The sequence below is a fragment of the Miniopterus natalensis genome, chromosome 11 (assembly GCF_054644295.1).
Source record: "Miniopterus natalensis isolate mMinNat1 chromosome 11, mMinNat1.hap1, whole genome shotgun sequence".
Taxonomy (NCBI): domain Eukaryota; kingdom Metazoa; phylum Chordata; class Mammalia; order Chiroptera; family Miniopteridae; genus Miniopterus; species Miniopterus natalensis.
In genome coordinates this window covers 35,480,492-35,503,644 of record NC_142091.1, presented here as the reverse complement: position 1 = coordinate 35,503,644, position 23,153 = coordinate 35,480,492, and the positions used below count along the sequence as shown (strand labels likewise).

General features: G+C 46.7%; 1 protein-coding gene across 1 annotated transcript in view; it reads right to left on the bottom strand.

The window, feature by feature from the left end:
- The window catches only part of TENM4 (teneurin transmembrane protein 4), a 660,554-nt gene that overhangs the window by 124,750 nt on the left and 512,651 nt on the right, over positions 1–23,153 (bottom strand). Inside the window, 3 exon segments of the mRNA XM_087821630.1 lie at positions 2,128–2,328; positions 8,041–8,235; positions 10,194–10,295. Coding sequence (XP_087677756.1) covers positions 2,128–2,328; positions 8,041–8,235; positions 10,194–10,295 — 498 coding nt within the window.

The following is a 23,153-nucleotide window of genomic DNA, read 5'->3' as shown; positions in this document are numbered from 1 at the left end:
TGTGGCTTGTCAGGAAGAAAGACAAGATCACTGACAAGGAAACCTCCTTGGATGGGAAGCGGGCTTGAGGCAAGAGCTGAGTCCTTGGAAACAATGGGCCTGGATTTAATCCAAACTCTGCCACTCATTAGCTGAATTACTTTTAAGTCATTTCCCCTGTCCAGATCTTTACCATCTGTAAAACAACAGCAGTAGCATCACCTCCACCACCATCATCTTCACCATCACCTCCACCACCACCTCCACCATCATCACCCTCAAAAGGCTGAGTGGGTGAAGTCCCACTGGGCCCAGAGTTGAGGATAGAGGTGTGTTGGGGGTTAGGGGTGGGCCGTATAACCTATGCTCTTCCAGGACACAGCGAGCTGTTCAAATAGCTATCTTGTGTGGTTTGCCAGGAAGGAAGACCATATTAATGAAGCTGGATTTAAAGAGGGATTTTGACATGAGACTGGAAGCCACGTTGCTGGGGACCCAGGGGTCTGAGTAAACACTTGTATAAAACCTGACTTCACTGTTTCCACAGACCTAACCAAAGAGCTGGGGAACTTGTTAGCTCACATTTCATTACAGGCTGGTTGCTGAGTCCAGGGCATGTTGATTTAAGCTGTTTCCATTAAATCCTGTTCTCCATGCCAAACAGCAAGGCACTCATCTCAGGGAAGAGCTAGCTGGTCTTGCGTCCTAGGAGGGCCAAGTGGTGGGGGCCCATTTCTGCCAATCCTACAACCCACAGTCAGTGCTGATGGTGCAAGAAGTGCTTTGGCTGTGCCTGCTGGCCTGCGACTCCTGATGAGAAGGCTCTCTACCAGCCTTGCTGTGCCAGGAGCAGATACTACAAATAACATGACTAAAGTGACCGCTTGCTGGTGTCTGAGTTGCGCCAGACACTGTGCTAACTAACTGCTTTGCCTATATTTTCTCACTGGATTCTCACAGAAGCCCCACAGAGTGGTTTTACCTAGGAGGAAACTGAGGGTCAGGGAAGTAAAGCCAGGTCTTCTGGACAAAGTCCAATGCCTGACCCAATACTCAACTCCCTGAACGTGAAAAGCCCCTTGGCTGTAGTTCCTGAAACTCAAAGATGAGTTTCATTTCCGGGCAGACAGAGTGCTCTTGGGAGGGAGGTGAAGGAAAGATAGCAAGTATCCACTCTGGGCAGGCACTGTTCCAAGTTCAGATAGCCACTGTATCATTTAATGACCACATGACCCTCTGAGGTAGGCACTGTTATTAACTCTGCTTTTCAGATACGGAAACTGAAGCCAAGAAAAGTCAAGGCCTTGCCAAGGTCCCATAGTTAGAGCATGGCAGAACCAGGACTGAGCCCAGGTAGGTGCTGCCTACATAGCAGGGATGCAAAGAGAGAGCCACTGTCCAAGTGCTTCGCTAGCAGTCAGGCTGGCTTTAGGCGACAGCTGAGGAGAAACAGCGGTCGGGGGGGCAGCACAGAGTGCTGGGAAGCAGCCTAGGCTGAGGCCCCAAGCTGGGCTTGGGCTCCCAATAGAATTATCCTTTGAACTCTGCATGTATAAATCCTGTGGTGAACCAAATACCACAATCAAGAACACATTCCATCGTTCGTTTGTTTGTTCATTCATTCATTCACTCACTAATCAGTGTTTACTGAGCAGCTGCTGTGGGCCAGGCCTATGCTGAGTCCTGAGAATGGAGAGGTACATAAGACATGTTTCTATTCTCATGGAATTTAAAGTCTTGCAGAGGATCTGGCCAGAAAGGCAGGTGGGGGTTAGATCACGCTGAGCACCTACGCTCACTGTTCCCTGTGGCCTGGCCTCTAGGGATGACCATTGTAAAGTGAGAAATGAGATTTCAGCGAAAAATCTATTATTATAATTAACTGGTTAGGGACAATGTTCTGACTCTGAAGGCCACTGCTATGAAAGGAACGATGTGAATATATGATTTTTCAGTCCTCTGCCCATTTAAGAGTAGAGGGTGAAGACTGAAGTCCAGGGAAAGAGGAAAGCATTCAGAGACATGGGGCACGCTCTGCTACGCGCCTGAGCGCAGGGCCGGGCACCGACCAGGGCTGAATGGTGAGCGTGGCACAGTGGAAACATGCCCCCTCCACCCGCGCCGGGCCCTTTTCTCCCCCGCATTTACCGATAGAGCAGTCGTGCCCAGTCCAGCTTGGATCACAGCTGCAAAGCCCAGTGTCCGGGAGAAAGGTTCCGTGGCCCGAACACTGCTCCAAGCACGTGGCCCTGGGGGTCTCGCAGTTGGTGCCGCCCCATCCCACAGAGCAGTGGCACTCGCCTCTCACGCAGACGCCCCGGCCGGAGCACGTGGGGTCCATGCAGTCCACTGCGACATGAAAGAGAGAACACAGGTAAGCACTTGGCCAGCAAAGCTGAGGCTTCCTCAAGCAAAGTGCCACACGTTGCAGTGGAGCGGAGGGGCTTCCCACACCCTGGTGGAAGGACACAGACGGCCCGTGAAGAGGCCATGTGGTATGGCTACGAGCAGTTCTAGCAAAGGGCAGGCCTGCGTTCCCGACTCTACCTGGTCATCGACTATTTACCTTCCCGCGTCTTGGTTCCCTTACCTGTAAAATGCGGATGCAAATTCCTACCTCTTGGTTTGAGGGGTGGACAGAGTAAGAAATATATTAAGTGTTCACATAGCACCCAGCGCCTACTCTGTCTGTATCAACTGCAATAATCGAGACCGAGACTTTGTTTGGCACACTTCCGAATCTCCTCCTAGAACAGCGCCCGGCACAGCGGAGTACTCAGGGTCTCACTGAGAACAAACTGCTATTGTTCACCACCTCATAATGCAGTTCGATGAAGGTGAATGTGGTACTAAAATAGATTTCTTAATGTAAATGAGAATTTATTCTGCACTTAAGTTTCATTATATTTTTACCATCTTCCCCAAATTCTTGTGATTGACATAAACTTTCGGACCTCCCTTCCCAGGCAAGCGTTTCAATGACTACTCAGAATTACACGAGGAGGCTTTGCACGGCTTACCCTCGAGTGGTGGGTGAACTCTATAGCTGTAGCTCACAGACCAGCAACCCCTGCAGGGCTCCCAGGGCCCAAGGTCAAAGGTCCCAAGAGACCACCCAGAAGGAGGGGAAGGAGAATACTGTTGGTTACCTGCTCTCTGCTTGTACTATAGGAAATGCTATACACACCTCATCAGATTCAGTTTTCTCAACAGCCCAGTGAGGTAAGACAAGGAAATTGAGGCTCAGAGAGCTGAATAATTTATGCTGGATCATGCAGCCAAACCCTGCCAGAGAGGAATCTGAAGGCAGGTCTGTCTGCTGCTGAATCTAATGACAGTCCTGCTACTGGGCTGATTTTCCTAAATCAAAGCTTTAGTTATGGGGTGCACAAAATTAGCAGAGACCTCTCATCTTCCGTAGAGCACTGCATAGAAAAAGTGGGCGAGTACTAAAGGCTAACTTATCACAAGGCTCTAGTTCACATGGAAAGTGCCAAAGGCAGCGGAGAAAAGACAGAACTGGAAAAGGGGGTGCGTCCAGTTCTCTGCTCAACCAAAAAGTGTTACCAGTCTTGCTTTTTTGGGCGGTAGGGGATTCTATTCATCTTGCAATTGTAAGGGGAGAGTGGTGTCCTGGTAGGGCCCCAAAGTGTAGCTGTTGGGTAAACAGTGTTGATGGAGCTGCCATGAGTCTAGTCAGTTTCCTCTTTATAGGAGCTCATGAGGAAGCCCTATGCTGCAGAGGAAAGAATTTAGCATTTGACCTCTGAGGTCCTAAGTTCAAGGGTCACAGGACAAAATGTACTGGTTCTATGACCACAGTTAAGTCACCTACCTGCTCTGAGCTCCCGTCTATAAAGCGGGTATGGTAAAACTACCTTTCTCTCAAGTTGCTATGAGGACCAAATGACACTGAGGATTTGAAAGGGCTGTATAAACTGTAAAATGTTGGAAATAATAGTCGTTTTTCAGTCCTATCAGGACATTCAGTAGCGAACTGTGGACAGAGCTCATTTATAATTCAGACATGCTTTTACTTTATTTATCAATTAAATTTTATAACCCAGTATATTTGACTTTTGTGCAAAAGACTGGGAAATCCAGCTTGGGTATATTAGTGTCTCAGACACAAATGAGCAGACTTTACAGATGGCAACATTCTGGGAACAGGCTGTTTATTTTGAGGGGCAGCTTATTAAAAAAGCTCTTTTACTATTTAAGGTCTTTAAAGGAGTTCAACTTAATGATCTAAATGATGAATAAGCCCAGAGGTCAGGAGCAACCGCTGCTAAAAACATCATAACGATCACACAACAGCAACAATAATAATGAATTTTAATTTAGTCCCCCCTGTGCCATATTTTGCTATTAAATCTTTTATATATATTATCACACTTAACCTTAATAACAGCTCTTTGAGGTAAATACCATCATTATCTTCATTTTACAGATGAGGAAACTGAAGCACAGAGAGGTTAAATAACTTGCCCAAGACCACATAGTGGTAATTCAACTTTGAATCACTCCTGGCTGGTATAGATATCTTGCTATTTCCTTTATAATCTTAGTGGTTCAAAAATACATTTATACAAGTATATAGACATAAACACATAAAATGGAAAACAGAATAAGGAAGGAATAGGGAAATGGAGAAATAATAATGTCAAATGGAGGCAGAGAATCTATTCTCTTGCAGTCTCAAGACACTGTGTAATAACAGTTCAAGCATGACCTGTTGGAGTGCCTGGTAATTAAAAGGAATAAAAATAATAATAATGATAAATTTTCATGACTGGCTCCAGGATCTCAGAATCTCAGAAGGATTATTCCAGCCCATTAGGCTACTATGATAATTCCCTAGATCCAGAGAGTTTTCCAATTTGACAGGAAATGAGTCAGCAATTCTTATCCCAAGAGCTATAAAGGTATTTCCGGCTCCCTGAATACCTGACCCCAGCTTCGGGTTGAAGCCGTCTCTGAGGTGCCCTCGAAGTTGGATCTATAAATCTGCACTGTTAGCGAGCAAGCCGAGAGGGTGCCAAGTTTAGCGAGAGGCCCTTGGCTTCACAGGACTGCTCTGCCACAGACACAATAAGCTTGCCAGGGACCCAGGATCCAGCAAAGCGAATCCCATGCTTTCCAAAGACTGTTCAGGCAGGGAAAGATCAGAAGAGACTGAAAAGAGGCTACCTCCAGGCAATTCATCATCAATTAATAACCGCTTCCGAAGGTCAACTTGGCAAAGTGCATGTTGAAATCTAGGGAAGTTTTAAAGGGGACTGCATCTGGAGGTAAGGTGGCTTCCAGAAACCTAAGCTGAACTGGCTGAGATCCCCACCTGGAGAACATTGTACCTACTCATCCTAAACTTGGGGCCACTATCTCTGCCATAGTGACTCTCTGCCAAGGAGATCCTACGTAGACTTTGGATCTGCCCTCCCTTTCTGGGGCGCCTGGGGTGATAGGAACCCTAAGACAGGATTCAAGTAGCCTCTTTCCATCACAGTGGGATGATTTCCCACATGATATTTATTTTGCAGGAAACTGCGTAACATGGGAAGACGGGCTGCCTGGCGTGGGGAAGTGCTGTGCTGGAGGGTCCTGGAGAACTTGGCAGGGAGGTGGGCTGAACTTTGTGTAGACAGTTTCACTTAGTATCTCCTTAGAAGAAGTGCCAAACAGTTATATTTTTCCTCTGAAGAACTTGCCATTTAAGCCAAAATTTCTGGAAGAAGCTTAGCCTGTTAATGAAATGATGAGGCCTGCATGGCCAGGCTGCGGGCACAACCTTTGCCATGAAGTGTTCCATGTCTCGGTGACCACACAGGCTATTAGACGGGCTCGTCAGGACTAAAAACACAATCTCACTTTTCACTGCAAAAGGCCTAAGTTGTTCTCTTCTGCCCCTCCTCCAACTCCTCCAAGCGCCCGGTTGGCGTGGTTCAGGCTTTAAAAAAATATAGGGCAATAAACTTCAGAAGAAGGAAGCTGGAGAGAGGGGGGAAAAGTAAGCTTGTTAGCTGATGTTTTATAAACACAGTGAAACCCGTTAGAACAGAGTTGAGGAAGGAGGGGAGACAGGAGGGGGGAGGGCAAAGGCCCCCAGAAACCCCATTATAAACACAAGGACCATGCAGTGGTGTTTCACCAGAGAAATAGAAATAATAAAGGGAATCAGTCCCAGATGGCCCGCCTCAGAAAAGAAAGCAGGAGTAAAAACATTTCTTTTCAAATAGATAGTGTAAATCAAAAAGCTAAACAGCTCTTTTTTTCTCTTTGTAAGTCCCCTCGAGCTCCGGGGCACTCTCCAGGGCGGTGGCTCTGGACAATCCCCCCCCTTGGCCCACACAACGTGGTGGGGTAGGGGGACACAGCCCCGCAGTTCCAAGAGGAATCTCCTCTTTGTTTTTCTGCCTTCTCAGGGTCTTCATCTAAAATGACTAAACTGAAAAGGGAAAGCAGATGAAGGTCACCATTGTCAGGATGAGAAAACCAAGTTCTTTTGTGCGAGGCACTTGTGCCTCTTCTCTCAGCCCAAAGTAATCCACGTCAACGTTAATAGGTCTGAATCAGGACCTCCAGTCACACTCGGGGGTTACAGACAGCGTGTCTCAGAGACGGGATGCTTTTTAGACACTAATTTCTTCCTGTTCCCCACTCTTTAAAAATGGGCCCATTATAGTCTCTCTCTTTTCTTTTTTGTTGTTTTTTTTTTTTAGAGAAAATGATGCCTTGAGAGGGGACTACCTGTTAAATTCCAAATGGGCTAAGAAGACTAAGCTCTCCTTGGAGCTTCTTCCACCCCATGGAGAAGGTGCTTGGGCCCTAGACAGTAGACAGTGGGAGGTAACAACTATTAGCATCATCCATCAGTTTGAAAGGCAAAGTCCATCCATTTCAAAAGACCTTGGATGAAATGAGCAAATAGAACAGGAAATGGGCTTCGGTTGTCCCCAGAATAAAACTAATAATATAGGAGCTAACATTTATAGAGCATTTACTATGTGTCAGACAATGAGCTAAGTGCTTTACACGGGTCATTTAATTCACTCCTCACAACAGCCCTCTGAGGAAGGCATTCCCATGTTATAGACGAGGGAGCCAAGGCTAGTTAATGGCACAGCCGTGACTCAAACCTACATCTGATCCCGGAGTGTGTACTCTTAAAAGCTCCTCTATATTGCCTGTGATTATGACTCCTCCTTTAACCTGGAAATTCTTTGCAGCCAAGAGGAAAGAGTACTGGATCGGAAGTGAGGAGCCCTGGGTTGAATCCCAACCCTGTCGTCTGTTAGCTCTATGACCATGGTGATGTCACTGCCCTTTCCTGGGTCTCAGTTGCTTCATTTGTGAAATATAAAAATTTACTTATCTCACCTCTTTAGATTTCCTGGGAAAGAACGGATGTCATGGTTATATCAGCAGTTCACTTTCTAATCTTAACCTATACAGGCATCTATTTACTTTACGAGGGAGAGACACATGCTATGAGCACTGGGAGCCACATGCATGAACACACACACACACACATATACACACAGAGACACATACACACACAAGTGTGATCATGGAAGGCAGAGTTGGGAGGTCTGAAATACACTCATGCTTCAGAAATGGGGAACGGATGGCTTAAAGGGGAGTAGAAAGAACTTGGGCTATGGAGACAGAAAGATTGGGCTCAAACTCAGCCCTGCCATTGACTAGCTGTGTGACCCTGGGCAAATCATTTGACTCTCAGAGTCTCCATTTCCTCACCTATAAAATGAAGATGATTACTCCTCCCTACTGGGGTCTGAAATTAAATAGCACAAGGCTTCTAGCACAGAGCCTTGTATACAGTAAGTACTCACTACAACACTTCTCCTCTCTTCACTGGGTAGGACGGAATTTGTCTGTCCTCTTCATTTAGGTTAATTACTGTCGCTGACGGGTTTCTGGCTTGGGGGTGGGGGTCACAGGGAAGCTCAGGTGGCTTCTTCTACTCCCTGGATGTCCTCTTAGCCCTGTGCCCTGGCCTCTAAGCCTCAGCAAGGCGCCGGGCTGCCTGGGCGCAAGTCTTACCTTCCTCACAGTTCTCGCCCTTGTAGCCGGGGTTGCAGATGCAGGTGCCCATGATGCAGGTGCCGTGGTTGCTGCAGGCCACATCAATACACTGGTTGGTGGGCACGTCGCACTCGGCCCCCTTCCAGCCGCTGTGGCACAGACACCGGCCCTTCATGTACTGGCCGTTCCCACTACAGAGCACGGGGCAGGAGGCTGGGGAGACAGCACAGGGAGCCCCGCATGAATCAAAGCCCGGCGTCCCCCCACCCCACCAGCCTTTGCTCCTTTCTCCCTCTGCCTGCTGGCTTGACCAAGAGCCGAAAGTGCTTTGCCACGGTTTCCGTGTGTGCCCATATATCTGCTTCTCTTGTTTTATTTTACCCCTGTTTGAACACATCTGGAGCTGTAGGCGAAGGTGTTGGGTGCAGAGCCCGGCAGAGCCGGTGCCCAGTGAACGCTGCTTCCCCATCCTGGTCTATTACTGGGGCGGCACAGTGGCTGCCAGGACCCTTGGATGGGAAGCTTCGATCTGCTCCTTGGGCTCACTGGCAAAGACAGCCGGGCCTCCTCCTGCCCGAGTCCCTCCTCCAACGCTCTCCCAATGGCGCTCCATTTCGCTTCCCCACGCCTCATCTGCAGCCCCTCCTACCGTGGTCTTTAACCCAGCTTTAACTCGGTTTCTCTTGCCTTTCAAGCCTCCACTCAAACCCCATATGCCACTGCCCCATAAGAGAGTAGCTGAGCCCAGCTTAGCTCTTAAAGGTATTATCTTTCCATTCTGCCTCTTAACTAAAGGGTTTTATGAACATCTGTACGAAGGACACTATATAAAAATAAATTCTATTTCAGTGTGCTGTGAGTACCTACCAGCCTTAGTGAGATTCAATAAAGCTGTTTCACACATGACTCCTAACTTTAAGTGCATATGGGATGAGACGGTAATTCTTGCTAGAAGGATGACTCATCTCCTCTCTCTGCAGCACCTTCCCCGCCCCCACACCTGGCATCTTCTTTGAAAGCGCACAGCAGGGAATCACTGCTTCCTCAGGGCCTCGGGCTCTGTTGCCTCAAAGTGAGTCTATTTCATGTTGGGAAGAATAAGTAGAATCTCCAAAGCAGTGTCCCCTCACTGTCTTCTCAGCCTGGGAAGCTATCTCTGGCTTCCACCAATGAATGACGACTCGGGCATCAGGTCTCAGTTCCAGTGTCACCTCACCTGGGAGCCTTTCCTGGTCTCCCTCCCACCCAAGCTAAGACAGCTGCTCCCTTTCACTCCGCTAGGTGCTCGCTGCATGTGACCTCCCTACGGTGTTTCTCACTTATTAGCTGCTTTGTAATCATTGATTTTACCTGTCTCCCACCCTTCGAGCTCCTGGGCTTGCTCAGTGTTGTAACCTCAGTGTCTAGCATAGGACCAAGCCCCAACGGGTAGAAAACAAATGCCTGCTGAATGACTGAAGAGGTGGAAAGACCAAAGGAAGGGGACACCTGAGTTTCCCCAAAGGGAGTGCCCAATTCTCAGGACTACCGATCTCCTTTTGCATTTTCCTTGCTAATTCCTGCAGGACAGAAATGAAGGCCAAATGCACAGGGTAAGTCATAGGCAGCCTTTACTACAATGCTGGTTATCATTAGCACTGTATGTGCCCAAATCTGAAGGAACATTGGGTCCTGTGTGGGGAAGAGCAGTCTCGCCTCCCAAGGCCTCGTGGTCTCAGCCATGACTCTCCCTGTGCTGTTAGGGGGCAGTGCCTGAGCAACGCCCGGCCTCCCTCCACAGGGCCAGGAAGAAGCCATGCCAGCGGGAGGTGAACTTCAAAGACACTTGGCAAAGGCCGAACACTCCTCTAAGGGGAAGTCAACTTTTTAAAGGACCCCCATGCCGCTCCCTCTGCCCCCGCAATGGGACATGAAGTTCACTGTGGCTGTCCCTGAAAAGGCCCTTTCTCCCTGGCCTCCCTGGTCACTCACGTGTGGGTCACAGTGGCTGATGAGGCCACAGCTGGGCCTGCAGACCTCCCTCTCTGCGTTTCTGAAGAATGGCCCTTGGGATCCCTTCTCTTGAGAGTCAAGAGGTGGCCTGGAGTTCTGCGCTTGCCCTGAGAAGTGCAACCTGAGCTGCCCTCGGGCCTGGGGAGTGGAAATCACCGGCCCACACGCCGAGCTCTCACCTCTGCCGCAGTCGGGGCCCAGGAAGCCCAGGAAGCAGTGGCAGGTGCCGGAGATGCAGTCGCCATTGCCATAGCAGTTGCTGGGGCAGTTATCCACCGATTCTGGGGGAGGGAAGAGAAGGAGAGATGAAAACAGAAACTTCTTTCCCCAAACAGAGGGCCCAGGAATCAAACCTCAGGTTTACTGGGACCCACACATTCGAACTCTTCTGCCCAGTCACTGAAAGCAACCAAAAGAGTTAAAAATTACATGTTACTTTTACTCTTACTGAGGTACATCTAAACCGACATTAAGAGATATGTTCTGGAAAATGTCTGCCTGAACCAATTTTTTATAAATTAAATTTGTATCTATAAATATGTTAGAAAATTTTCACTAAAAACATTAGGAAAAAACCCCCAGTTTAACCTGTTAGCAGTGGTTACCTTTGAATGCTGGGTTATCGGGCGATTCTTGTGCTCTTTACACGTTCCTATGTTTTATATTTTTCTCATAATGAGCTGATATTCCAGGAATCTGTTTTTTAAAGCCACTAAGCATTTATAAATCTGACTTTTCCCACCTCTGATTTTTCAACCATCAGTCCAACTCCCCACCACAGGCTAACACCGCAGCTGCACTGCCAGCCTCTCAGCTTCCTCCCCACCCTGATTCATTTACTAACCAGCAGCCTGAGTGATGTCTCTGAAACATTCTCCTACTTAAAACCCTTCAATGGGGGAGAAATGAAAACATCCAAGTTCATTTAAAAGGCATAGATCTGGAAACAGCCTAAGTGCCCATTAGTAGATGAGTAGATAGAAAAGCTGTGGGACATTTACACACATGGAATATTATGCAGCTGTAAAAAAGAAGGATCTCTTATCCTTTGCAACAGCATAGATGGACCTGGAGAATGTTATGCTAAGTGAAATAAGCCAGGCAGAGAAAGACAAACATCACATGATCTCATTTACGTGTGAAGTTTAATGAACAAAATAGGTCCAGAGGTATGGAAACATGCAACAGACTGACAATTTGGGGGCGGGGGACTGGAAGAGATTAACCAAAGAGCTTATATGCATATATGCATAGCCCAAGGACACAGACAATAGTGTGCTGAAGGCCTGGGGTAGGGTGGGGGATGGGTGGAGGGGGGAAGTGGGGAAAAAATAGGGGACATCCTTAATAATGTCAGCAATAAAAAATAAACTTAAAAAATGCATAGGAGTTTCCTTTCATATTCCCTTTGCCCTACCTGCCTCCCTAGCACCTGCTAGGATGCCAACCTTTGCAAAGAAGTTACTTTCTCTAACTCTCCCTCATATTTTGGGATTGTCTGTGTGACATGTCAAATGAAACACAGAATTCATTTCAGAAGGATTTCAGTAAAAAGTTAGTCAATGTTCAATGTTTTATAGCTCCAGTAAACTCCATAACTAGAATATCTATTCATGTGGAGCAGTCATCTTCTCAATATGCTGGATGTGGAACAAGAAAAAGTCACTATATGTGAATGCCTTCTTTGTGCCATATATTTCCACAAAGTTTACCTCATTTCACTGTCACCAAATCCAAAAGAATGTATGGTTATTCCACTCTCTCATTTTTTTTTTAAAGGTGGCTGAGAGGTGAAGTGACGTGCTAAAGGCCACAGAGATACAACGACATGGAGGCAAGATTCAAACCCAGGCCTTTGGACTCCAAGCCTGGTCTTCTTCAATAACATTATGCTATATGGGCCCTAAAGGAACTAACTCCACAGCAGAAGCCAGGAGGATGAGTGAGGTGACAGATCTGTGGGACAGCGAGGCCAGTACTGAAGACAGCAAAGGACCCCGTTGGGAGGTAGAGAATTCTAGAACTTTTAGAACTTAAAGGGATCCAAGAGATCATTTATCCCAGCGCTTTCATTTAATAGAGAAGGAAACAGAGCAGAGGAAGGGCCGTGACTCTTCCAGGATCTCAGCGTCAGTCTGCAGTCAGAGTTGAAAATAGAGGAAAGGGTGGAACAGAGTTAAGGATTCAACCACATCGTAGCTCACAACTGTAAGTCATGAAGCCAAGGCTAAGGCCTCTTTAAATGAGATGCTACCATATAAGACACGAGTCTTGCCCACAGGACATTTGCAGCATAAGAGAGGAGACAACACTGTCTGTGGGCAGCAGCACCGAACATGGAAGCAGTTCTGTCTGGAGGTAAGGAGGCCTGGTTCTGCATCCATTCTTCTGGTACCATGCTGGGTGACCTACAGCAGGTTCTGTCCCCTCTCTGGGTCTCACCTTCCTCATGTGTGGAATAAAGGTGATGGCAGGGATGACCTCTAGGACTGCTACCTGTTGTAAAATTCTATGAGTCTGTAACCAATTAAGAGAGCAACTGTGCAGAAGAGGCGTCCATACAAGGGCATCAAGCTTTAAACACAGCAAAGCGCTTAGGGGTCAATGCCAATCTAGCTGATCTGGGGCAAAACCAGAGGGAAGGCTTCTGGGGGGAGGTGGGCTTGAAGAATGGCCCAGGTATACAGAAGAAAAAAGGTGGGGAGATGGTGAGGAATTCATAGCATGGTGCGCTTCCCAGAGAGGTCTCTTCCTAATTGTCTGCCATTGTCAACTTGGAAACTACTTTAAAAGTGTGGAAATAGGGTTCAAATGTCTGGTTCCTTTTGAGAGTGGGCAGGACATTCCAAGTACTCGAAGCTGTTCCTCTGCTAACACGAGCAGCATTTTACACAAACACAAGTGTTTCCTCTACTAGTGTAGAGTTAAGAACAAGAGGGTCTAATCCAGCATAGTGAGGTCTGGGTCCCCTCAGAGTGAGGCTCATGAGCCAGAGCCCTGAGGATCTCCGCTCTCCATTGACTTAGCCTGGGAGAATCCATGTTCCTGATTGATACCTTTAAATTAGCAGTGGCTTCCTAAACACTTAAAAAAGAGAGAGAGAGAGAAAGACTTAGAAAGTTTCATTTTGAATATTCTTTTAAAAATAAGAATTTTGAATAAAGTTTAAGCAAGATTATTTTCACTTAGCTATGGGTTAAAGGTGTGACTGGAGGATGGGTTCCGCCTGCGGCACTGCAGAAGGCGTACAGGACAGAGAGGCAGAAGGCTGTCCTCCAGGTCTTGCTCTGCGACTGAATGGCTGTGGGGCCTTGACCATGTCACTTCCTCTTTCTGCACCTCTTTCTCATCCTTGCACTTGCTCCTCCAATACTGCCTGCTTGACAACTCCTATTCCTTCTTTCAAACCCAGCTGAAATGTCACCTCCTCTGACAAGCCTTCCTGATTTCTTCAACAGGCTAAGTTTCTCTAGGGCTCTCTCTTTCCTTCACCCTTACTAAAGCCCCAAATAGCCCCCATTACTGACTGTGAATATAACTGAGTTTATTCATTTATATATTTGCCCTTGTATCCAGTTCACAGAAGGTCTTTTTTAAAAATAACATAATTATTTTTTAAAAGATATTTTTAAATTGAATTTTAGAGAGAGGGGAAAGGAGAGGGAGAGAGAAACATCGATATAAGAGTGAGACATCAATCGGCTGCCTCCTGCATGCCCCCTACTGGGGATGAAGCCCGAAACCCCAGGCATGGTCCTGACTGGGAATCGAACCAGCAACCTTTCAGTGCACAAGAGGATGCCCGACCAATTGAGCCACATAGGCCAGGGCTATAGAGGGTCTTAATAAATGTTTGTTGCTATCACTGAAAGAATTCAACTAGATGATCTCAGGGATCTCTCCCAGATCTAAAATCCTATGGTTCAGTCCTTTTCAAAACCATGGTATAAAATAGTCTCCTAAAAAAATTACTATAATTACCACTTGCATTTTTAACAGGATCAATTGCAGATAAGTGTTACATACACACTTTCTGGATTTTGATTTATGAAGCCTGCAAGACATGAACCTGTTAATCATCTGCCAAAAAGCCTTCATGGTGAAAAAGTGAGGAAAGCATGTTTTCTATGACTGAGTCTAGCGCTGGTTGCTAAACCTGACAGCACAGAATACTGTTTGCTACAAAACTTGCCTGAGGCTGTTGGTTCCAGAGAAGGCAGAAGTTTTAGGAAACATGGAATAATTTTATGATAGTAACAAGGAAGGAGAAGTCAGACATTTGGGAATATTTCCTTTTGATGAAATGTTTATGTATATAGTTTTTCTTCCATTTGGAAAGATTTCAACTACTCGGGGTCCACCTGGGATCCCACAAATAATGAGTCCCCACTGATGAGATACCTCTGTGCTGAAAGCTAGTGCAGAAGTGACACTCACTGGCTTGGGAGAAGTGTGAACTTCATTGACTGAATATGTCGTTATGTTTCCAATTAGTGTTTGGTGACTTTCTTCCCTCTGTAGCTCCTTCCTGCTTTGCTCACGCCCAGACTGCGGCTGCCTTCATTTTGTCGAAGGTGTACCTTCAGATCTGCTCAAATCTAAGTGAAAAATGCAGCTGCCTATGAATAACTGATGTTCGTAATTGGGTATGTGGCAGATTGGAAAACAGGGGCCTTTCCCCCTAGCTTTTGTTTTTTCATCACAGCAGTGGGTCCCGCTAGAAACGTCTTTTTCCTTCCATCAACATTGGAATGCAGAGCTTAAATGTTTCCCTAGCTCCTTCTCTGGACACGTGTTGCGAGTGGGCGTGTTCTCTGGATGTTGAACGAAATATTGCTCGAAATACAAAGGGGCAACTTCAGAAGGAAGGGAGACGGCAGTGTTCTTCCCTGGGGAAGACACGGGAGACAGGAAACCGCAGAGGCCTTGGTGGACCCACTGCAGCGCCTCATTTTGTCTGCTCACTACGCTTTTCCAGAAACCAATCATCAGCATCACCGCGTCAAGGTGAAAGGATGGCAGCTGATAAATATGTCCTCTGGAGTCCAGGGTTGATGCCTGGAGAAGCCTGCCTTCGTTTGCCATCTTCTGCTTTTCTGTTTTGAAATCCCAAAGCCTCATTTTGTAGGAAACAAGGAGAGACCACAGAGGAAAATCTTGCCTGGAGAAGGACCACTGGGCAGCCACGGGCACCCCTGTTTCATGCCCTGGCCTGACCAAGCACACCTGTGGTCACAGGGGATGTTGGACTCTCGCCCAAAGACAGAAGGAAGGGCTGTGAGTGAGGTGGGAGCTTCCTAAGTATCCTTGGTCTCTCTGCTCACCACGCACTATCCCTCCCTCCCAGCTCCTCCTCAGTATTGCTCCCCTGCGACCTGTCCCAGATCACAAAAGCTTGTGTTTACTACCTACAACTCCTTCCTCTGCTTCTCTTGTCTCCTTTAAGTTGTAAAAGTGGATGTTGGCAGCCATTGGGGAGCGCTCAGTTGAGGAACCAAGGTCTACTGATTGCTGGACAGAGATCCACTCTCTGACGCCTCCTTCTGGCTGCTCTGCAGGATGGATGCCAAGGCTTCAGGCCGGAGGAAAGGACTTGGACTCTGGGACGGCCAGCTGGGTGACTGGACGCATCGCCCTGAGTGCAGCTAGTGACATTTATACTTTAGGTTATATCTGTTACATCCCCATTGATTGGCAGCCCCAAAAAGAGAGGGACACAAACTAGAGCATAGCTGGGATTTAATTCTACAGCAATTCCCTCAAATGGAACTGTGAAAGATATATCATATATTCTAATTCTTTCCTTATAATAATGATGAGAAATAGGTACCTTTGCCACCATTTTACACTCTCAGATGGAGATTGAGAGCTGATGTCACTCTCAAGGTCACAGCTATAAGGGCAAATCTGGCAGCTGAACCAAGTTCTATCTGAAGCTGAAGTATGTGGAAAAGGCCTGGACCAAAGTCTGGGCTCTGAGCCACGCTGCCTCTTACTAGCAACGTGCCCTCTGGGCAAGTCATCTCTAAATATCAGTTTCCTCATCTGTGAAATGGGGTTGATAAGAGTACCCACCTCAAAGGGTTATTTTGAAGAGCAAATAGTGTAACGCTGTGCATGTAAAGAGGTTTGCCCAGGACTTGGCAGAGTCAGTATTTTGGTTTGAAGAAAAGGTCATACATGCATTTCACTTGTGAACCAAAACAACATACTAATTTGGTCTGGTGAATCCAAGCCAGGCAATGTGGGTTATTGGGGATAAACACACACACACACACATGCATATAAAATACATAGAAACTCCCCATGGTTGAAACTGAAAAGCAAACAAGCACTGAGCTGAATGTGAAGAAGGCAGGGTGTTTGGGTAAATTCCCTCCTGGGGAAAAGCACTGTCAAAGCAAATTAAACCTGTTGTCTCCCAGAAGCCCAAACACAGGCAGACTCATGCCAACAACTGAAAGAACTTTCCTCCCTCTGCACTCTAGATTGGCACTGGGCAGGTGCCAGGTGCTGGAAAGCTGTTCCATGGCCCGGGAGGTGTCAGTCCCTGTAGGTGCCCCAGCTTTCTCTGCAGATGATGGAATTCAAAGGCTTTTCATCTGCAACAGTCTAGGTCAATGCAATGACAAAAACGTGACAAAGCCCCTGACAGCCTGGGCTTGAAGCCAGTTCTGCACTGGCATTTGAACTGGGAGATCTGTTTTCAATCATACCCAGAAGTCTGCCAACCACTACTAAGAGCAGCTCTAAGGAGGGGTCTAGGAAAAAGATTGTTCCTTTGATTATGTTCAGTCTTGGTTCTTTGTTAATTATTTATTTGGGGGCAAACCCGATCTCCCCAATAAGACTGTGAACTCCTTAAAGACAAGCATCACGTCTGGTTCTTCAGCGAGTCTGGTGAGTGCTACACACAAAGCAAGTCCTCAGTAGTATTTGTTGTTGAGAAACTCAGCAGGAACACAAGGGAGAGATGAAATGCAGGGCAGTGCCCGGGCAGCATGCATGGCACAAGTCAGACTTGGGAGAACAGGTGGTGGTCAACAGGCTCGTGTTTCCTTGTGCTGTATTTTTTACGTACAATACCCAGAATGAAAGGAGTGACGGGAGGTTCAGTTTTGTATTGTACTCTCAGACTATATTTGGAGTTCAGTAGTTCACATCTGGGGGCCACATTTAAGAGCCTGATAAGACAAACTGTAGCATGTTCATCAAAGAACAACCAGAAGGATAAGAGAACTTGAAACCACATTTCAAATAAAGAATTATGGAAGGAATTGGGAATTTAGCTTCCTAAGGGGGTATGAGCTATATTTAAAAATATCTGAAGGGCTGATATATGAAATAAGGATTAGACTTTTGTTTTGTGGTCCTAATAGGTTGAGCTAGGTCATATGGGTAAGGACTACAGTCCTTGGGAAATGGACTTGGTTTAAAAGAAGAAAGAATTTATTAAGTGGCAGAGCGGAATACAACTTACTATGTTGGGTTACAGTCTGTGGATGAATATTGTAAACTTGATGGCAGGAAATGTATTCTTCATCTCTGAATCTTCAAGAAATAGTATCTCCCTTGGCTCAAAGCAGGTGGTAAATGAATGCTTGTTGGATGGATGACTAAATGAATGAACTAGGTAACCTATCAGGTCATACATTTTCAGTCACTGGATGTATTCAAGAAGAGGGGAAATTAATGACTGGGGGGATACTACCGGGAGATTAAAAATAAGCTGTACAGCATCTTCCAAATCTGAAATCTTCTGATCCTATGAGTCATGATGGATGGGAACATGCCTGGACTTTATCAAGAAACTTGGGTTCTAGTCCTACGCCTGCCACCAGCTTGTTAGGTGACCCTGGCCTAGTCCCTTTCTCTCAGGGACTTTCTTTTCACCTACAAAATTCATTCAGTTTATTCAGCAAGTATTTACTGAGCATCGACTCTGGCTCAGGAAGTATTCCAAGAGAAGTGGATGGCTTGGGTGATCTTTCAGATCTAACATCCTGTGATCTAATGAATTGAACCAAATTGTCAGTACTTTGAAAACTACACAAACAGATAAAAAACACACACAAAAAAAACTTAGATCATCATCATGTTTAGGGCTTGAGGTGGGAAAAACAAGTTTGTTGCTTAAGGGCAGACTCCAACTTTTCAAACCTCCCTGCTGTGTCCTCAGATAAGTAGCATCATATTGTCAACTACCTTGTGAGAGGGGTCTCCGAGAGTCACCGAGGCTGAGTGAGCAGGGACAGGACTAGAGAACAGGCAGCTTGCTGGCTGCCTCTGGCTAAGAGCTCCAACATGCTTTCCCAGGGCTCTTGGCAACAGCTTTCACAGATGTCAGAGTCCCCACAGTTGGCTCAGGTTCTGCTGCCTTTCACTGCACATGCTCCGTCTCCTCCCCTGCCCTGTGAGCATATGGCAGAGGGGCCACTGAGACACACACATCACATGGTGATGAGACTGGCAGGTGCTATGCCGCTCAAGATCATAAGGGCCTTCAAAGGAGAGGTGCTGCTCATGTGTTTGTAAACACTTTCCCTTCCCTTATATATTTATCAATCCTTCACCCACAGCTCCTTCTGAGGAGCACTGCTCCACCCACAGTTCCTGCCTGAGTGGCAGGCACAGGTAGACCAGATGACGCTACCTCCTCAGGCTTTAGGTGACTGGACCTGGGCGACTCAAGGATAATCAGTTCATAGGCTGACTGACCTGCACTCTATGACACGGCCAGAGTGCCAGCCTCTAGTATTTGAACTAAAATGTATCCTGACAATGTGGCAATAGGCCACGCGGCCCATGAAGAGAAGAGAATGGATGAGGCCCCTGGAGCTGCCTGGACTTCCAAAGGCTTTTCAGTGCCTATTTTCGTCCCAAACCATGTCCATCTTTTGGAAATGACATCATTGCCACACCTGCCTTTCCTGGAGGTTGCTTGAGTGTGTTTTTGCTCCTTGCAACGGAAAGGGCCCTGATACATCCATCCACCCTGGACCTTATTGGGCTCTGCCTGGTAGTTTGCAGGCTTTGATCATAACTGATAAGTGCAGGACTTAATGTTTTTAAAGTATTTCTACATACAGTTTTATTTGATCCTTACAATAGCTCTGTATGGAGGAAGGGAAGGTGCTATTTATGATTCGTCATTTTGCAGATGAGAACACGAAGGCGCAGAGAACTTGCTGAGGTTCATGTAGCTAATAAGTGACAGGACGACCTAACCCTACCTAAGCCGGGGGCTCCTCCATTGCACCCCCACTGCCTGTCCTATAAGAACACATGCTGATCCCACTCCTGCCTTCAGTCTGTCAGTCTGAGGACTACACAAAGGATGCTGCCAGGACCAGGGAATTCCAAACAGCGCCAGTTTTGGTTTTGTTAATTGAAGTCTGATTTTAAAACATACCTGCTAGTGATCAAAATGCAGTCCCAGCCACTCACAACTGTATCATGCTGGGAAATAATATTGATCCCTTTATTCATTATCACTTAAACAAGTCTCTGTGGACTCCACTGATGCCCTCAGGAGGACCCCAAATGCGGTCCTTGTCCTCAAGGAGCAGTAGGAGGGCTTTAGGCTTTGGAGTAGGAACAGATCTGGGTCTAAATTTCAGCTCTTCTAAGGGTGAGACTTAGAGTAAGTCACTGTATCTGAGATCTCAGTTTACTTATCTGTGAAATGAGAAAACTACTGTCTTATACCCTTGTTGGGAAGATTAAATAAAGCCACTATACATATATATGTGTATATATATGTATATATATATATGTATATATATACATATATATATACACATATATATATATATAGACATATACCTGGTACTTACAAGGTGCTCAGGAAATATTGCTTTACTCCTATCTCTAGTATACTTTCAGTGGTCATCAAATTCTAGCCTGTGTCAGTCCCCTGAAGGGTTTGTTAAAATGTGCATTGCCAGGCCTGACCCCCAGAGTTTCTGATTTAACAGGTCTGGGGTAGGGATGCTGATGCCCTGGGTCTGGATACCACTTTAAGAAGAACTGGTCTGGAAGCAAGGCTGAGACTTTATACACAGGTCTATCAAAACAAGCCAGAAAGGACAGATAGATCCCGACTTTGCAAGAATGCAAAACACTTGGGGACCACGTCCAAAGAGGAGGGCCAGGTCCTCCAGGAGGTGGCATTTGAGTCACCACTCTTAAAGAATAAGCAGGCTTTTGAAATGCAAAGCAGTTCTGGGCCAGACGGGGGTCCAGCAAGCCAGATCCAGAACAATCATCTTCGCTGCTCCCACGCAGGGACCTGCTGATCAGCATGCCAACTTCATGTCAAGTCTGTCTTCGGAACAAATTATTTAAGAAATCAGTTTTTTAGAAGCTCAGCTCAGCTGCTGGCTAGAGAGTGCTGTCTAATGAGCATCACTTTGTGCTGAGTTATTCTGTGCTGACAGACAACGGAGGAGCAGACATGAGCTCCGAGGAGGTGGGGTGGGGGAACTGCTAATTATTCCCCAATCATTTATCAGGGCTTGTCAACAAGCTCAGTACTGCTTACAAACCACGAGAAAACCAAGTCTCCCTTCCCCCTTTATGGCAGCACAGCCGGGACTGAAAACGCACAGGACTGTGTGAAGATGACCCAGCGTCCCGCCGGCCGGGACTCCCGCGCTGGCTGGGACTTCACGCCGACAATGCAAGTGTCTGGCTGCTGTCACCTCTGGCCCGACCCACGGCCCCAGGATTCTAAGTGGACCTCTCCTCCAGCCTTGTCCCTTTCAGCCTGGCCGTGAGCCACAGCTGTCCTCCTGGCATTGCGACCCTCCAGGTCCCTGCTCCATAGCATCTAGGGTAGATAGCACAGACTGGAGGCCTGTAGACACTTTCGTTTGCAAAGTGTTTCAAAAATTTTGTACTAGGTGCCAGATTTTTTTGTTTTGAAGGAGCGTTCATAGAGAAATTGTACTGGCTTTTCTTGAAGAATTGGAAAAGCAGCAGAGCAACAACGTCCTCATTGAGGAGAGGCCTGGACACTGGGGTTGACGCCCTCTGTACCTGCGCTTCCCGCACTGCCGTCGCCTGGTCCTCCAGGTGTACGAATACACGACCCTGGCCTGGAGCAGTGTGTCTGCTTATTCCAGTACTGTCCTTATGCTGTCGCCATAGTCACATGCCATCTGTCCCATTATTCGCTTGGTAATTTTTTTGACTCATTTATTTTCTTAAATTTTTTAGAAACAGAAATTCGATATCATTGTGAAACAGGGGTTTGACATACCTAATTATACTTTTTTCCAGTTTACTAAAATAAATTCATAATTTTTGAAATAGAATCTGTCCATGTGATCTAAAATAATCTCAAGGACTATGCTTTCGGGAACACGGGCGAGGAGAAAGCCCACATTTCTGAGCCAGGAGTTTAAGGCTTCAATTTTCCCTTTCCAGACTAGTTTCTTGGCCACAGGGTCCTCCTCATGTCCACTTTGTGCTGCTGCCGGATTGCTCCCCACCCCCTCCTGAACCCACACAGCCTTTCCAGCCTCCCTGATTGTGTCAACGCTGGTGACTATGCCTGCAAAGCCCTCCCTCCACCCCCTACACCTGTCCAACTCCTAACCATCCTTCACAGCCCAATTTAAATGTTGCCTCTTTCATGAAGTCTCCCCTGATTCCTTCTAGCAAGAGAGGTTCTCTCACCCTCATTTGAATTTTAATTGCAATTTAATTCTATCCTTCATTTATCACTTATTGCTTCCTACCATGAAGTATAGTTATTTATGAATATGGCCCTTTTTCTGCAGCAGCCTGCAAATTTCTTGAAAGTAAGGGATCCATTTCCAATTCACCATCTTGTCTCTGTCTCCCAGCGACTGGCACACTGCCTTGTCTAGAGTAGCTACTCACTCAACACTTGTCAAATATCAAATGACAAAGGGCAACTTGTTGATTTCTGCCTCCAGTCCCGACACTGGGCTCCTTCTGTGGGGTCTGGACTGTTCGCTTCCTTGCTTTTCTTTTGTTTTCAAATTTCACTTCCATACATTTTTCCCCCAGACCTGCAGCGTCACTTTCATTTCTCTTCCTCTGGGCCTGTTACATTCAGTTAGACCCTGTATTGGGCTCTCTTATCCTGAATCAGCACTAACCATGCGTTTGGGGAACATGCAGTAATAAGATTTTGCAGGGCCCCAAATCTATTCTCTAGCAAGAGCTGTCAAGATGGCTTCTGTGAATTATATACTTGAATTACTTCTTCCAGGACATAACACAATAAAATGATTAACAAGATGGATAAATTCTCAGACTCTGGTGGATTTTTCTTCACAATAATTATAATGTGTGTTGGTCTGTCTCACAATGATTTGAACAGTATTTCTTTCTTATTTATCTAGTAGCTAACACTCAACATAATAACTGGGGTCTATATCTTTGGCCCAGAGGCCAAGTTGGACACCAAATCCTATTAGAGATCACAGTAATGTAATTATATGTTCAAGTTAAATATTTTATAGCTGTTCTAGCCACCCAGACAGATCACTCCCTCAGCCTCTAGGCAGAAACTGCCCAATGACAAAAGCAAAAACTACATATCTTGCAAGGAACTGAGAAATAGCTGCTGTTGTGAAAAGTCTAGGGAATCTTCTGGCCACCTCTCATGCTCTGGCTGCAGCAGGATTTTAAGACACCATGATACTAGCTTATAATGCAAATGTGAGCTCCTGCCTGGCCCTGGCTGAAAGGGAAGGGTCCCCAGTTCCCAATGAAAGGCTGGCCTGTCCATGTGCCAGGGCTGTCTGCTCTCTACCCAGTGAGAGGTTTGGCTGGTCTGTTCATGTGCCAGGGCCTTCTGCTCTCTACCAAGTGAGAGGTTTGGAAGCGGTCTATAGTCCTACTCTCTCAGCTGTCTGCATGCCTGAATGACAAGGGCTGGCGGGGTCCCCGAGGCTGGCTAGCCTTCCTCCTCGCTCCCTGGTTCCTTGTACTTGCCCACGGGACTGGACTGTGAGCATAAACCCAGGTGTGCTCAGTTCCTCAGGGCTGGGTCCTACCTCTGGCATAATTTGACTTCACTTGGCTGGAACTCCCTGACCCGTGACGGAGCATGGACTATGCAATCAGACGGAGCTGGGTTTGACTTCCAGTTCTGACTCTCA